The sequence below is a fragment of the Triticum aestivum genome, chromosome 3A (assembly GCF_018294505.1).
Source record: "Triticum aestivum cultivar Chinese Spring chromosome 3A, IWGSC CS RefSeq v2.1, whole genome shotgun sequence".
Lineage (NCBI taxonomy): Eukaryota > Viridiplantae > Streptophyta > Magnoliopsida > Poales > Poaceae > Triticum > Triticum aestivum.
This window is the reverse complement of record NC_057800.1, coordinates 725,627,709-725,645,735: the sequence shown is the minus strand read 5'-3', so window position 1 is coordinate 725,645,735 and position 18,027 is coordinate 725,627,709. Positions and strand designations below refer to the sequence as shown.

The 18,027-nt window shown below is 42.3% G+C and overlaps 2 protein-coding genes across 2 annotated transcripts in view; one reads left to right on the top strand and one right to left on the bottom strand.

Annotated features, from left to right (window-relative positions):
• LOC123057272 (uncharacterized) overlaps positions 1-4,616 on the bottom strand; it is a 9,016-nt gene extending 4,400 nt beyond the window's left edge. Inside the window, exon 1 of the mRNA XM_044480341.1 lies at positions 4,521-4,616. Within this exon, the coding sequence (XP_044336276.1) occupies positions 4,521-4,616 (96 nt within the window). The remainder of the gene's footprint in view (positions 1-4,520) is intronic.
• Positions 4,617-11,832: 7,216 nt separating this feature from the next.
• Positions 11,833-18,027, top strand: LOC123063511 (DNA mismatch repair protein MLH1; the record flags this gene model as incomplete). The annotated part of the gene is given in 16 exon segments (XM_044487321.1): positions 11,833-12,147; positions 12,654-12,826; positions 12,911-12,983; positions 13,068-13,202; positions 13,273-13,483; positions 13,839-13,987; positions 14,085-14,183; positions 14,655-14,727; positions 14,895-15,027; positions 15,361-15,455; positions 15,531-15,639; positions 15,940-16,099; positions 16,275-16,436; positions 16,751-16,928; positions 17,180-17,328; positions 17,912-18,027. Coding segments are annotated over 16 exon segments (2,175 nt in total). The 5' UTR covers positions 11,833-11,916.

Genomic DNA, 18,027 nt, shown 5'->3' with positions numbered 1-18,027 from the left:
GTGGGAGGCAGCGGCGGCGGGAGGTGGGTGGCGACGGCGGCGGCGTGAAACCCTAGGCACTTGTCGAGACGGTAGGTGGCAGAGGACGTGGTCGGGGTTCGGGGAGGGGCGGCGGTGTGGATGGGCGGCGGCGGCGGCGGCGGCGGCGGTGGTGAGTGGCGGCGGCGGCGGGCAGAGGCGGCGGCGTGAAACCCTTGTCGAGAGATGGAGGGGGAGAAGCAGAGCGTGCGGGCTCTTGTGTGTTTGGGGCACTGGGCACTCGGTGGCAGGCCAACGTAAATTTGATGGAAATCCAAGGGTTTTCTAAACGGAATATTTTTCATCTCTAGCACAAATTCAGTGGAATATTTAGATGATAAATCGGTTAAACCGGCCGGCTCGGCAGTTGTCAACAGCCGTCCGATCAACCGCCCAGCCAACCAAGGACCTTTGCAACAGCTAGCTTGTTGCGCTCGGTGCTATGCAACAAGGGCCTTGTTGCAAAGGTCTGTCGAGACAGCATCGCTGCCCCGCCATGGCCTGAGCGCCGGAGCTGCCGTGCCTCCTTCGACCCAACACCTCGAGCAGTTGTCTCCACTCTGGCACGATGGCGACAAGCTCTCACACCAGGCACACTTGCGATGATTTTTGCAACCGAAGCTATGTTTCTGAAACAACATCGTGTTTGTGATGCTTGGCCTCGTATGCTCTCTAACGCCGGCCGCTCCACCGGCTCTGCAAGCGGGGCTATGTTTTTGAAACAAGAACCATGTTGCAGAAGAAATTTTCTTCATCGTCGGTATTTTTTCATGAAATCGGACCTTTGTTGTTGAAACCTTTGGAAGCAATACGCTAGTCGCAAAAAATGACTCCATGGGACTCGTGGCTAACATGAGTGCTTAATCAAGATCGATCCGACGGCTAATCAGGTGGCGGACGCTGCGTGTCCATCAGCCAGTTAAAAGGACATCATTTTCTATATTTAGGATCACCCATATATCTATACATATATCTATATCTATTAGCAAAACGGCTCATCCGTTGCAACAGAACAAAAAATCATAGGGGATTTCACCCACGATGACCCTGTCAAATCAGGGCGAGCCAATATTTTGGCGGACAAATCTGCCACCCTGGTTTCGCCAGCGTGTGGGCCAAAATCAAAACTGGCAACCAAAATATTGGCATGGAAAGGAAAGTTAGGCTTGAAACCAAACACTGACATGTATAATCAGTCAACGCCAAATTTTTGGTATGGTAAGCGTCGGTCGCGACCCAAACAACCTCATAATCTCCAATGGTCATGACCACGTTTTGCTGCGTCGTCGAGATATACTATCACTCCCAACTTCGTGAAACCCTGAACGTTTTTTGAAAATTATGAACATTTTTCAAACTCATGAACATACTTGAGATCGTGAACATTTTTAAAATTCGTAAACATTTTTATAGATTTTCAAACATTTTCTAAAATCATGAACATTTTTTGAATTGATGAACATTTTATACATTCTTCAAACATTTTCTAAAAAACGAACATTTTTAAAAACATTTTTCTTGAATAGGCGAACATTTCTATAATTGACAAACATTTTTTTGGAAATTGGTGAAACAATTTTTGAAATTCACGAACATTTTTTAAAATGTATGATCATTTATTGAATCAGCGGATATTTTATGGATCAATAAACTATTTTGTATGTCACAAACAGTTTTTGAATTTTCAGGATCTTTTTAAAAGATCCGCCACCTCGTGAGCCGTTTGATCCAGCGTACTATCCATCTTTGCAACAAGAATATTGTTTCAGAAACAACAGCGACTGTTGCAATAAGAGCTTTGTTTCATAAACACATCGGTGATTATTGCAGCAAGAGCTTTGTTTCAGAAACAAATCGGTGATTATTACAACAAGAGCTTTGTTTCAGAAACATTTGGTGACGTTGTGAAGCATCTCCGCGTATGATCCCTCTTTGCAACAAGAGCTTTGTTTCGAAAACATCATTGACTATTGCAACAAGAGTTTTGTTTCAGAAACATGATATGCAAGGCTGGGACAGATCCAGCACGAAGGACTCTCCGACACCAACAACGGCGACAGAGAGGCCGTTGGCAGCGCCACGCGTCGTTGGAACGACAATTGGGTCATGCGAATCTCAGTCGCCGACATTGGGTGACGACTCGCCCGATCTAAATGCAGGAAGGAGAGATGTGAGCGACGAAGCAATCGCCTGCCCAAGCTCGACAAGTGAGGCAGCGAAAAAATAAAGAAGGGCTGGAAGTGGGGCGGCGAAGGCCGGCCTCGCTGACAAATGACGGTTGCCGAACCGGGCCGGCGGCGTGCACCGGCGCACGACGAGCATTTCCTTGCGGTGCTGATTCGGGACGAAAAATTGAGGAAAATGGGAATAATGTACGAGATGGGGACGTGCGGCTGCAAAAAGCGTGATGCTGGGATCCATAGGGGACGTGTGGCACTTAATTGAGACGGCGGACGCGAGCCTGATTATCGACCGGCTGACCAGAAGCTTTTCCCTTTTTCAATTCATGAACATTCTTTGAATTGGCGAAATTTAATTCAATTTCATTAAGATTTTTTAATACATGAACTCTTTTTAAAAGCATGAGCATTTTTTGATTTTCCGAACAGGCATTATTTGTAGGCGAACATTTTTCAAAAATCATGAGCATTTTCCGAATCCACAAATATTTATGAATTATTAAAAAAAATCAAAATTCTCATTTTTTTAAAGGAACTTTTTTGAAGTCCCAAATTATTTAAAGTGGAAAAATGAAGATGAAAAAGAAAAACGAAAAATAACAAACGAAATTCAAAAAACAGGCCGTCCGGACATAGCCCGGCCCAAACAGGCGCGTTGTGTCTTCTCCCAGCGCGCAAAGCATGGTATAGAATGTTCCTATTGCATGGGCCGGCCCAGGCATGGATTCCCCTGTGTGAAAAGGCTTTTTATCATTTATAGGTGGCATTTTCACTTAAAAAAAACTGACGCACGGCTGTGGCTCTTTGCCATGAATGACTATCTTCCACCGGAGCAATTTCAGTTGATGATTGTTACTTTATGGGCGATTTGGAGTGCAAGACGGAAAGCTATACATGAGGATTTATACCAGACTCCGTTTGCCACTGACAACTTCATCAAAGCTTACTTATCAGACATAGAGTTTTTGAAGAAGAAGGAGGAAGCACATGGGATAGCAGTACCACGACCCTGTACGTGGATTCCACCACCAACAGATTACTACAAACTCAATGTGGACGCGGCCGTGTCACGCCCAGCTACGTTTGGCGCAGTTGGTGTGGTTTGCAGGGATGAGAGAGGCTTGTTCATGGGAGCGTCAGCTCTCGTTTTCAGAGGACTGCACAACCCCCAAGTGCTAGAAGCACTAGCTGTTCGGGAGGCATTAGCACTTTCAGAAGATCTCTATATCAACCATTTACTTGTTGCCTTTGATTGCAAGGTGGTGGTAGATGCAATCAGACAGGAAAGCTCAGCAGAATTTGGAGCCATTGTCGAGGAAATCAAGACTAGAGCAACTACCTTTATTTCATGTTCGTTTACTCATGAGTATAGGACCTCCAATACGGAGGCCCATAATCTCGCAAAGCATGCGTTATCTTTAGGGTTTGGCCGACACACTTGGCTAGGACAACCCGGCGATCTTCTTTTTGTACCTATGAACATTATGATTCAGTAATAAAGCTTTGTGAGATTCTAAAAAAAAAACTTAAAAAAAACTTATAGGTGGTATTGATGGGTAATATTTTGCAACTTTGGAGCAATTTCGCTAATGTATAATAAAGGAGTTATTGTTTCTGATGATACGTCAACAAAATTACTCTGAAGTTGCCACAAATTACCCATTATGTCACCCGCAAGTCAAAAAAAGCATTTTTTTTACAAGTCACTGAACCGGACAGGGTTCATTAGCAAGCGGTCCACGAATGTCCATACTAGCATGCAAGCAGCCCAATGGCTAGGGCGCGACCCTTCCACGAATGATCCCAGGTTAGTGCAGTTTTTTGTTTAATTTCTTTATCGATCATATTCAAATACTTTTTAGAATATTCATATATTTTTTATCCTAAATCAATATCTAACATATTATATATGAATTTTTCTTAGAAAAATGTGTAGACTTCAAATATGCTATCGTCTTGCTTGTTAATTATTTTTAAAATTTGATTTTGGATGCAATCTTAATTAGTACCTTCTTTATATGGGGTATCTTGAAAAGGACTTTTATATATCTTCCTACACTAGTGCATCTCGCGCATATCAGTTCGTCCATTTGACAATGCTTGTAATCAATTGAACCGAGCATACCTGGAAAGCTTCTTGCTGCTCCAATAGCCATCAATTTTTCTCTGTCTTGCACATTTGATTCTCTTAGATACTCTGCTTGTGTTTGACACCCAATTTACGGGGACCACCCCTCCACATGAGTTCACGATATACTTCAGAACGACAAATCTAGTGATTTGGCCTGGGGCAGCGATTTTGACTTGACCAAGATTGCCAACCGAGACGGTGAGGAGGGCGATGTTTCCTAAGATGAAGGTTTGGCCAGGTATGAAGGTCATGCCGGCGTTAACCCGCTTGCTGCTCGTGATCCCCATCGAATCGCCATGACTTCTTAGAGGGACCTCTACGGACCACCAATTATGGATTCAAATATAGCAGATCTCGGGTAGTGGGTCTCGGACTATGGGTCTTGATACGATGGTAACATGGCCACGGGTTTTTACCCCGGTTCGGGATCTCCTTAGAGATAAAACCCTATGTCAGACTATTGTTTATTGCTTTCAAGTGAAATACAAACTACCACTATTTAAAAAATCGACCGATATTTAAGGTAATTGGGCAGTTAATCCCGAATTCTTAGGTCATAGATGTGATAACACCTTATCCATCGCGTTAACTGGTCTAGGAGATTAACTAGTTGTCGGGTCGATTAATTGAATAGAGGGAGAGAATTTTGTGATTTAAAATTTTGGCACGTTCCCTCCTTTACTGTGTTAGGTTTACATGTGCCCTCCCTTCTCACTCTCCCCTTCCCTCCCGTAGTAACCCTCATTTGTGGAGGCTAGGAGCAACCGTCACCACTCCCGTCTCCGAGCAGCTGTCGGCACCATCCGCCAAAGGCGCATGCACTCCTTAAGGATTCAAGCACTACTACTTGTGAGCTGCGTTGGTATTTCTCTAAAGAGAGAGGATGATGCAGTATAGTAAAAATAAGTATTTCACTCAGTTATGAAACCAAGGTTATCAATCAACTAGAAAAATCAAGCAACGAGTCGTTAACAGCACCTGCACACAAACAACAAATACTTGCAACCCAACACGAACAAGGGGTTGTCAATCCCTTTACGGTTATAAGCAAGATTAAATTCTATAGTTTTTGATATATAGATCACACAAAAATACAAAACAAAAGAAATAAAAGAAAATTGCATCAAAGTATTTTTTATTTTAATATATGATAAAAGATAGACCCGTGGGCCTGATAACCCACACGTATAGGGGATCGTAACAATTTTCGAGGTAGAGTATTCAACCCAAATTTATAGATTCGACACAAGGGGGCCAAAGAATATTTGCAACTATTAGCAGCTGAGTTGTCAATTCAACCACACCTAGAGATTAATTATCTGTAGCGACGTGATCAATAGCAAAGTATATGATAGTTTTGATATTAGTGACAGCAGCAATAGTAACAGTAACAGTAATAGCAATAGTTTTGTAGCAAGTGCAACACTAACGATAGCAGTAGTAACTTAGTAAGAACAATATAAGATAAACTCGTAGGCATTGGAACGGTAATTTGTTGGATGATATTCATCATGTAATAGTCATAACCCAGGGCGATACGGCACTAGCTTCAATTCATAAATATAATGTAGGCATGTATTCCGTAAATAGTCATACGTGCTTATGGAAATAACTTGCATGACATCTTTTTTCCTACCCTCCCATGACAGCAGGGTCCAATTAGAAACTAATGGATATTAAGGCCTCTTTTTAATAGAGAACCGGAACAAAGCATTAACACACGGTGAATACATGAACTCCTCAAACTACGGTCATCACGGGAGTGGTCCCGACTATTGTCACTCCGGGGTTGTTGGATCATAACACGTAGTAGGTGACTATAACTTGCAAGATCGGATCTTGATATTAACCGAACCTCGTGGCGAGATCCGATCCGTTGTTGCGGCCCGATCTTTCACGACACTCCACCACCAGCAGTAGCAACCTCTCGCCCGCGCATGCGATGTACACGAAGTAGAGGGTTTGAACCTGCGGCCCAACACGAGAAAACCAATCTCGACGAAGGTACTCACGCGCAAAACAATTCCCATGAAGAGAAATCGCAAAACAGAGGTTTTCTAAAGATCCCTCTAAAACTTGATACAGGTGTCTACCCTGAAAAACACATCGTGTCTATTTCATATAAAAATAACATGTCTTTACAATGACCATACGCTGGCTATTTATACTAGTATAGCCGACCCTACCATGGTTTGACCAACACGCTAGGCACACCTCTAATTCAAAGGAAAAACAAACTTGTTCTACCAAAAGATAACAACCGACTTGATTTAATCTAAGGAAACAAAAATAACGATGACTTGTTTGGTTGGTGGTGAGGCTTTTCGTGTAGTCTGCAGGTGGAGCCCACCCTGTTGTTTCAAAGAAAGCAAATCTTGAATCTTCATGTACCTCATGAAGTACAATTCCTGATCGGGTGGCCGTACCTGATGGAACCTGTATTTGGTCAGGACTCTTTCCTGTATTGTAGCTACGTAATGGACTAATTTCTCATGCATGCACGTGACCTTGCTTATCTCTGGCGCATGAATGTTGCATGCAGATTCTTTTGTTTGCTCAATCCTAGCTCTACACGTTATTGGTTGCATGCATACATAACTTGGTAACATCTGGCTAACTCGTTCCTTGACGTGCATAATCTTGCTCTCAACAGTACAATGCAAATTAGCAATCTGGCTCATAGTGTAGATGATAGGCAGGTACCTTGGTATATATGGTGCATATACATCCTTAGGATAAGGCAGAATAACAGTAACGCCAGTAATGACAGGACACACGGTCGTATCAGATCTAGAACATGAATATAATGGTGATAACATAAATGGTTCAGATCTGAAATCATGGCACCCGGGCCCAAAGTGACAAGCATTAAGCATGGTAAAGTCATAGCAATATCAATATCAGAATATAGTAGATATTAGGGATCAAGCCCTAACAAAACTAACTAGATTACATGATGAATCTCATCAACTCCTCACCGACCAGCGAGCCTACGAAGGAATTACTCACTCCTGGTGGGGAGCATCATGGAATTGGCGATGGAGAAGGGTTGGTGATGATGAAGGAAGAAGATTCCCCTCTCCGGAGCCCCCAAACGGACTCTAGATCTGGCCTCCCGACGAAGAACAAGAGGTGACTGATACGTCCACTTTGCATCATGTTTCTTTACTGTTATTTATGATGTTTTTATGCATAATAATACTTTTTGAAGTAAGTCTAATGCATTTTTTCTCATAATTTACAAGGTACGCACAAAAGAGGGGGAACTCCGGTAGCTGGAAATCTGGACCTGGAAAAGCTACGTCAGGCTACCTATTCTACACTACTCCAAACAAGCTGAAACTTCACGGAGAATTTTTATGAAATATATGATGAATATTGGGGCAAATAAGTACCAGAGAGGGTCCACCAGGTGGGCACAACCCATCTAGGCGCGCCAGGGAGCCCAGTCACGCCCTAGTGGGTTGTGCTCACCCAGGCCCACCTCCGGTGCCCGTCTTCTGGTATATAAATCATTTTGACATAGAAAAATAAGGAGAGGACTTTTGGGACTGAGCGCCGTCATTTCAAGGCGGAACTTGGGCATGAGCACTTTTGCCCTCCGGCAGAGCTATTCCGCCGGGGGAACTTCCCTCCTAGAGAGGGAAATCATCGTCCTCATCATCATCCAACAACTCTCTCATCTTGGTGAGGGCAATCTTCATCAACATATTTAACAGCACCATCTCATCTCAAACCCTAGTTCATCCCTTGTGTTCAATCTTGTTACCGAAACTATAGATTGGTGCTTGTGGGTGACTAGTAGTGTAGTGTTGATTACATTTTCTAGTTAATTACCATATGGTTTATTTGGTGGAATATTATATGTTCATATCCAATATGCTATTTAATACCCCTCCGATCTTGAGCATGATTATCATTTGTGAGTAGTTATTTTTATTCTTGAGGTCACGGGAGAAATCATGTTGCAAGTAATCATGTGAATTTGATATGTGTTTGATATTTTGATAGTATGTATGTTGTGATTCCCTTAATGGTGTCATGTGAACGTCGGCTACATGACACTCCACCATAGTTGGGCCTAAGGAAATGCATTGTGGAGTAGCAATTAGATGATGGGTTGCGAGAGTGACAGAAGCTTAAACCCCAGTTTATGCAGTATTCCGTAAGGGGCGGATTGAATCCAAAAGTTTAATACTATGGTTAGAATTTATTCTTAATACTTTTTCTCGTAGTTGCAGATTCTTACGGGAGGGTTAATCATAAGTAGGAGGTTTGTTCAAGTAAGAACAACACCTAAGCACCGGTCCACCCACATATCAAATTATCAAAGTACCGAACACGAATTAAACCAACATGATGAAAGTAACTAGATGAAAATGTCGTGTACCCTCAAGAACGCTTTGCTTATCATAAAAGACCGTTTTGGCCTGTCCTTTGCCTCAAAATGATTGGGCTATCTTGCTGCATTTTTGTTACTACTATCGTTACTTGCCCGTTACAAATTATCTTGCTATCAAATTACTCAGTTACTTACAATTTCAGCACTTGCAGACATTACCTTACTGAAAACTACTTGTCATTTCCTTCTGCTCCTCGTTGGGTTCGACACTCTTACTTATCGAAAAGAGCTACAATTGATCCCTAATACTGGTGGGTCATCAGTGATGGCGGTTCCGTCTCGTGGATCGTGATAATTCTTTTTCTCTAATTTTTTCTAGAAAAAAATGATTTTATAGCGTCGGTTTCAGGGTCTGCGGGGCCACTAGGTGGGGACAACCCACCTGGGCGCGCTTGGGGGGGGGGCAGCCGCGCCCTGGTTGGTTGTGCCCACCCAGGTGCCCCCCTCAGGTGACTCTTGGCCCCAGAAATTCTGTTTATCGATATAAAAAATCCTCGCAAAGTTTCGTTCCATTTCGAGACTTTTATTTCTGCACAAAAACAACACCATGGTAGTTCTGATGAAAACAACGTCAGTACGGGGTTAGTTTCATTCAAATCATGTAAATTAGAGTCCAAAACAAGGGGAAAAGCGTTAGGAAAAGTAGATACGTTGGAGACGTATCAGGGCAATAGTTTTCACTAGAGACTTCTCTCTTGAAAATAGCATACGGTGGGTAAACAAATTACTGCTGGACAATTGGTAGAAAAAAGCAAATAATTATGACGATATCCAAGGCAGTGATCATATATAGACATCAGCATCTACTACTATTAGTCCACACATCGACCGCTATCCAGCATGCATCTAGTGTATTAATTTCATGGAAAAACGGAGTAACACCTTAAGCAAGATGACATGTTGTAGACAAGATAAACTCACGTATGAATAAACACCATCTTTTGACTATTAATAGCAATGATACATGCGTGTCATGCCACCTTCTGTCACTGAGATTGAGCACCGCAAGATCGAACCCATTATAAATCACCTCTTCTCATGGTAAGATAAATCAATCTAGTTAGCCAAAACAAACTAATAAGTTGAAGAAGAAATACGAGGCTATAGTAATCATAAAAGAGTTCAGAGAAAACTCAAATAATATTCATGGATAGATCTGATCATAAACTCACAATTTATCGGATCTCAACAAACAAACCGCAAAAAGTCATTATATCAAATAGACATCCAAGAACAGTGAGGAGAACATTGTATTGAAGATCAAATAGAGATAAAAAACCATCTAGCTACTAACTATGGACCCATAGGTCCATGGTAAACTACTCATGCATCATCGGAGGGGCAACAAGGATGATATAGAGCCCCTCCGTGATCGAATCCCCCTCTGGCAGAGTGCCGAAAAAGGCCTCCAGATGGGATCTCGTGGTTCTGGAACTTGCAGCGGCAGAAAAAGTATTTCATGGACTCCTCTATTGATTTCATGATTTTAGAGAATTTATAAAGGTGGAGTTAGGTCAAACGGTGCCTCGTGGGCCCACGCTTCATCATCTAGTCTTCTCTCGAAGCTTCTAGTGTCTCTTTTGTCCAGAAAAAAAATCTTTAAAAAGTTCCATGGCATTTGGACTTCGTTTGGTACCGATATTTTAACAATAACCGGCACGAAGTACTAAGTTAATAGGTTAATCCCAAAAAATAATATATAATTACCTGAAAGTGTATATAAAAATCCAAGATTGATAATATAATAGCATGGAATAATAAAAAATTATAGATACGACGTATCAGGCACCGAGCCTCTTCCTGCTGCTCGAGTTCGCCGCCCCCTCCCCCTCCCCGAGGCCATCACCTGTAGACCAGCATATAACCGTTTGTGTTATATGCTAATATGTTTTGTGCTATGCTACATGCTATTGATGTTTATTGCCTCTCCTTTATTGTTGTTGCTGCTGCATTATTGCATATGTAGCTAAGATATATAGATATGACCCTAATTAACCTATTGATAAATGGGTTATCGGTAAATTTTGTTAACATGCATATTCACCGATTAATCCCTACTCCTCACCGGACCGAGCAGCTACAAGTTACCGATATCTGAAACATTGCAAAGTACAGATGATCTACGTCAGGATCAATGTGTATCCTCTGCGTGCCCTGCTCCTCGGCTTATATGGGTATTCGGGAGGGGGGCTATAGTTTCATCCTAGTCTGGTACGAACAGGAAGGACGCGTTTAATACGATCTCAACATCTTGGAATGTATGACAAGTCTTCGAAAGCCTTCCTTTTGTATGCCATGGGCCGCTCAAACGTGTCCCATTGATGAACCGACATGGGGGGCCCTCGACCCGTCCCACCAGGCGAGAGGCGATGTGATAAGGGCCCCCCAGTCCGGGACATCATCGACGACTGGTTGAGTTTCGACTCGGTTGGTCGGAACAGAACCTTTCTCATAAATTAAGGTATAATCAAAAGTATACCATTCTATTCATATTGAAAAATGTTTCCAATGATAATTTTTGTTTGAGGGAACGTTTTCATGGCTGCTTTATAAATTGCAAACAATGGTTACAAGAAAGAAACTAAACCATTAAACTATCAGTTTTGTTAAACCTCAGCTGCTTGAATTTTTTGTTGGCACCAACCACTTTTTCCTTCCTCCCCCGAGCGCGATATGGGGAGGCCGGACCTCGTCGGAGAAGAAGCAACCTGTCCGAAGAAGTAGAAGCCCCACTCTCTCTCTTAGAGATGTGGAGGTGCAGGTTCACCTGGAAGTAGCAAGCTCGCTATCTATCTTAGGGGTGCGTGGGTGCAAGGGGATCGCTGGAATTGTTCACCGATGCGACACTTAGAGGGATGGCCAGCAACGACAGTGGTGGAGGTTGAGGGAAGGGCGGGGAGGCAAGGCGGTGCCGCGGGTGGTGGAGTCCGATCGTTGGGGTGGGACAGGCTGGGGGCGAGCGTGAGAAGGAAGAAGGAAGGTAGGAAGAAGATGAATAGTGCGGATCTGTTTCGGGCTCTTGGATGAAAATCCTGCGGTCTAGATAAATAGAAAAGTTGAAAGAAAACCCAACAATAATCAGTGTCGCGCGCGCGAATACCAAAATCGGCGGAACCTCCCTCCCCTCCCCTCCCCATTCCCCACCTCCTCGGCCCGGTCCCCACACGCGGCGCGGCGCGGCGGGCATGGAGGCCGACGACCCGGCGCCGCGCGGCGGGGCCCCGCCCCGCATCCGGCGGCTGGAGGAGTCGGTGGTGAACCGCATCGCCGCGGGGGAGGTGATCCAGCGGCCGTCGTCGGCGGTGAAGGAGCTCGTCGAGAACAGCATCGACGCCGGCGCCTCCACCGTCTCCGTCACCGTCAAGGACGGCGGCCTCAAGCTCATCCAGGTCTCCGACGACGGCCACGGCATCCGGGTACGCTCGCTTCCTAAACCCTAAACCCCGGACCCAATCCCCCCACCCCCTGAACCCTTGCTGCTTCCGCGGGCGCCTGCTAGTGCCAAAATCCTTCAAATGCGAGTTGTTAATTGTGATTTCTGTTGATTACGAGCTGTTAATCCTTAGTGCGTACAGGGCCATGTAGGCGGATGATTGGCAATTTTGGTATTGGCGATTTTCTGCACCGGATCTGTGTCTGTTTGTTCCGACTCGGGCAGTAAAAAACTGCATAGGGGCTGCTATGCCATGGGCAAATGAGGGCACACCTATACTAACAGGCCATTTGAGATTTTTAGTGCTAATTGTCTTAGGCAGCATGTAGTTGTCTATGATACTACGAACTGGGCTTGTCTTGTGCTATAAAGGGGTACTACTATATGATTACAGTATTGATTGTTGGGTATTTGAAGAGTTGGTCATATTCAGAATATTTATTGAGCATCCCATACCATTTTGTCAGCTAACTTGGTAAACTTTCACAGTGTGAGGACTTGCCAATATTGTGTGAGAGACATACTACCTCAAAGTTGTCTGCATATGAGGACCTACAAACAATAAAGTCCATGGGGTTCAGAGGGGAGGCTTTGGCCAGTATGACTTATGTTGGCCATGTTACGGTGACAACAATAACAGAAGGCCAACTGCATGGCTACAGGTCAGTCCATGAGCAACTTTATTAAATCTTTCTGCTTGACTCTAGAGTCGTCTGTTAATGATTATTACCATGTTGTACTCTCAGAGTTTCTTATAGGGATGGAGTAATGGAGAATGACCCGAAGCCCTGCGCTGCGGTTAAAGGAACTCAAGTCATGGTGAGTTTGCAACTTTGCATAGTACTATTGCTCTATTGGATATTTATTGCGATTTTTACAAGAAAAAAAAATCTTAATATGCAGGTTGAAAATTTATTCTACAATATGGTAGCTCGTAGGAAAACACTGCAGAACTCCAATGACGACTATCCAAAGATAGTGGACTTCATCAGTCGATTTGCAGTCCATCACATCAATGTGAACTTCTCTTGTAGAAAGGTAAATATAGCTGTCTATTGTTTTCTCATGAGTTTTAAGAAGGTGACATTTGCCTCCTCCTCTGTCACAGCATGGAGCCAATAGAGCAGATGTTCACAGTGGGACCACGTCTTCAAGGCTAGATGCTATTAGGAATGTCTATGGGGCTTCGGTTGTTCGTGATCTGATGGAAATACAGGTTTCAGATGAGAATGCTGTAGATGAAATATTCAAGATGGATGGTTTCATCTCAAATGCAAATTATGTGGCAAAAAAGACTACTATGATTCTTTTCATAAATGGTATACAAATTACAAGGCACTAGTAATTTTTTAGAGCCTTTTCCTCCGTAAGTAAATTCAGTTGATTACATATGCACTAAAAATGTATTGCGATGCCCATGTAAATACTCATGTTAAGGTGCTATGTAACTCTGATCAGAGTAATCTGGCCACATCTTGTTCACATATTTTCGATGAACAAGGGGATATCTTTAAAAGAATAATTTTGTAAGACCAACAAAGTTTTAAATGATGCATCCACTGTGATTGAACTGTCATGTATTTTATGTCAGTGAATTAGTAATGTATTGTTTCTCTATTATCATGGCTGTTCCTTGTTTGCTTTATCCCATAACTGTCCATATCTCCTCTTCAGATAGACTTGTAGACTGCACTTCTTTGAAAAGAGCTACTGAATTCGTGTACTCTGCAATACTGCCTCAAGCATCCAAACCCTTCATATACATGTCCATCAATCTTCCACCAGAACACGTGGATGTCAATATACATCCAACCAAAAAGGAGGTATTTTTTGGCAAAATCTGAGCCTGGTGTCCAACATCTCTGCAATTTTTTTTCAATTAGAGAACAAATGATTTCAGTGATTCCTTCTGTCTTGCAGGTTAGCCTCTTAAATCAAGAGCGCATTATTGAAAAAATTAAAGATGCCATCGAGGAAAAACTGATGAACTGTAATAACACAAGGATATTCCAAACTCAGGTTATTCATATGTTCATGCTTACATAAACTCACAGATACTTGGTCTGTTATTGTTGTGTCTCATGACTCATCACAGTTGATATGATGCGACAGTTGCTGGAGATCAGTTTTTAAGTGTTCATATGGTTGCTTACCTCTATCTTTAGAGACAGTGTATCTGTTCAAAAGCTACTACCAGTTGCATAGTGCATCAATTTTCAAATATACATAAACACTTGCAGAAAGTCATGCTGAAATTCGTATGTTGTCATTTTCTCAAAAACTTGCTCTCCTGGGAAATTGACTTAACAAAAACTTGCCCCTTCAGAGTAGATTGTTATATTATTTGGCTCTTTGAATGCAAATTAAAAGAAATTTAATTTGCAGATGAACTTTAGCTATCTCAGTTATAAAAACTATGTGCATGTGTATTTTATATTTTGATGTAAACTTTTGTGCACATTAGTGATGCTTGTTCCATGTGAATTGCAGGCACTAAACTCTTCAGCACTTACTCAAGCTAACACACGAAAGGACAAGGGTACCGAAGTCAGCACGCCTACTGGTATGTAGCATATACCATATGCATATTTCAAGCTAAAATGTTTCATAAGTACACTATACTGCTACATCACATTACTTAACTCTGTATTATTGAGCTATCTAGTAAAGGGCGTGTGAAACCACCACCATCCAGCGAATAATCTTTAGTATAATTATATTATACTGTAGGAGAAAAATCTCAAAAGATTCCTGTGAGCCAAATGGTCAGAACAGATCCACGCGATCCATCTGGCAGGTTGCACACCTATTGGCAAGGTCAAACTTCAAATCTTGAAAAGAAATCTGACCTTGTTGCCGTAAGGTATGATCTTCATTAGCAAGTTGACACCGGTCACCACTTTCTGTATTTTTTATGCTGTCTTATTTGGTCATCTGTTTGTGCTCCCTGAATTTTTTCTGCATGCGCATCAAATTGTGCACTAAGTACCTGTTGTTTGCCTTTCCTCATGTGAGGATTTAATGATTCATGCTGTTTACATGCTACAAGTCTATAACTCTGGTTAAGTTGCGAGTGCTGGACCTTTTTCTATATTGGTTGCCAATTCATAAATTCTATTTGAAGAAGGGAGTACAGTGATTCGCTATTTTTTTACTGTGGCTGATTTTTTTCTTCTGTTTGTATATGGTTTCCAAGAAATATTGTAAGATCAAGAAGAAATCCAAAAGATGCTGGTGATTTGTCCAGTCGCCATGAGCTTGTTACAGAAATAGATTCTAACTTACATCCTGGTGAGCTCATCTTAACCTGTGATGTCTGAATCTGTCTCCATTTTTGTAGACTGATGATTTATGTATTTCTGCTAGGCCTTTTCGATATTGTTAAGAATTGCACATATGTTGGAGTTGCCGATGAAGTTTTCGCTTTGATACAACACAATACCCTCTTATACCTTGTCAATGTGGTAAATGTTAGGTAAACTCTATACATTACATTGATGACTAGTCTTACTCTTCCATGCCTTATATCTCTTATTTAAGCTAGATTTTTTCTTCTAATATCTGACATAGCTCTTTGAAGGTAACCGATACCCCAGTTACCTGTACATATTTGCAAATGCATGTGCACACAAACAATATTGCTTGCGCACACCACCATCAAACTGCTATCCATTCATATCACATCCAGTTGAATGCCTAATAAGCACCTCTTCCAAATATCGCATTGTTTTCTTTTCTGTACTATGTGATATTGATGATTCAGCTTGTGATGCAGCAAAGAACTCATGTACCAACAAGCCTTGTGCCGTTTTGGGAACTTCAATGCTATACAGCTCAGTGAACCTGCTCCGCTTCTGGAGTTGCTGACAATGGCACTGAAAGATGACGAGTCAATGAGTGATGTAAATGAGAAGGAGAAACTAGAAATCGCAGAAGTAAGTTATTTTCTTAATTCCTCGAGTCATAGTTGATCTTGTAGGTGATGGAACAGATATAAGTTTTTTATTTGTCCACCTGCATATTGTTTCTGTTTCTTGATTCTTGTAATACGGCTCAATCGTTTGATTCATGTAGCATCGCTCTGTTGATGAAGATAGTGCTTGTTTGCAGGTGAACACTGAGATACTAAAAGAAAATGCTGAGATGATTAATGAGTACTTCTCTATTCACATTGATCAAGGTGGCAACCTGACCAGACTTCCTGTTGTACTTGATCAGTACACCCCTGATATGGATCGCCTTCCAGAGTTCATGTTGACTCTAGGAAATGATGTAGGTTTCCTTTTGTTATGCTGTTGCGTTCATTACATATGGTATTTTAAATTTGGTCATGATATTTGATTATCCATTCCCTGCTGAGGCGATGGCAAGTAGGTTTTCAGGCTGATATCGTGTTCAAAATTTAATTTCGGTGTTTCATGTAGATATGGCAGCTAGCTGGCCGCGAGTAACTTCTGTTTCTTATTCATATTTTAAGTTGTTTCGGAATTCGGGAGTTGTTGCTTTATGATATATTTTGTTTCAGATTTTACTTTAGTTATGCAAACTGGCAGTCCTGATTTTTAGTGATTACCATCTTATAATAGATTGCCTGGGACGTTGAGAAAGAGTGCTTCAGAACGGCAGCAGCTGCTATTGGAAACTTCTATGCGCTTCATCCTCCCATCCTTCCAAATCCATCTGGCAAAGGCATTCGATTATACAAGAAAAATAAAGATTTCATGGAAAGTGCTGGGCAGGCTGATAACGATTTAACAAGTACAGGTGAGCTTGTTGGGTATCTGTATTCTATAGTTGTATACCCATTAAAGTGCATGAAGAACATATATGCTTAGTGTTACACCCTAGTAGGTAACAGAATCCGCAGTTTCTCCCACTTCGCTTCCCATTAACCGCCAAGATGGCATGACACTGTAATAGACATACTAAAGAATATATCCATTATATATGATGCTGCAACTAGATATTCATTCAGAGTTAATTGCCATTGGGGCTAAATATGTACTCCATTACAGATGAAGATGACATTGACCAAGAGCTGCTTGCGGAAGCAGAGGCGGCATGGGCTCAACGCGAGTGGACCATCCAGCACGTCTTGTTCCCGTCCATGCGACTTTTCCTCAAGCCCCCTAAGTCGATGGCAACAGACGGAACATTCGTCCAGGTTCCCTCCCCACCCGGCTTCAGTTGTCCTTTATGTTTGGTGGTTCAGTCATCTGCTTATGCTCGCACCATAGCCTGTCACTGCACTCCTGTCTATTTACTGCTCAATGTTGGCGCCACAATGCCCATTGCCTTTTCTCACACAAGCATGCTGCCTAAAAAGTTACCTATCATAAAGTCGTAAAATTATGGTACTAAGTAGTACTCCATCCGTTTCTAAATATTCGTCTTTTTAGAGATTTCAAATGAACTACCACATATGGATGTATATAGACATATTTTAAAGTGTAGATTCACTCATTTTGCTCCGTACGTAGTCACTCGTTGAAGTCTCTAGAAAGACAAATATTTAGGAACGGAGGGAGTAGCTAAGTATTTTTTCCCAAACAATCACCAAGCCACATTACACGCGACATTGTTCGCGAGTAGGCATGCCAACTTTGTTTCGACAATGAGTCGTAAAAAGGAAAAAAAATGGCATGGTTTCAAGTGCAACCACTAGAACTGTGTGAAATACCTTATTATCGATAGATGACGTGGCATCAACACACTCTGATATTGAGCTGTATTTTGAACCTGTGCAGATTGCTTCTCTAGACAAGCTTTACAAGATCTTCGAGAGATGCTAGCCGACACGGTATGTAGAGAAAGAAGGGAGAGCGCGACCGACGCCTTTTCTCGTTCCTTCTGGGACGGACGT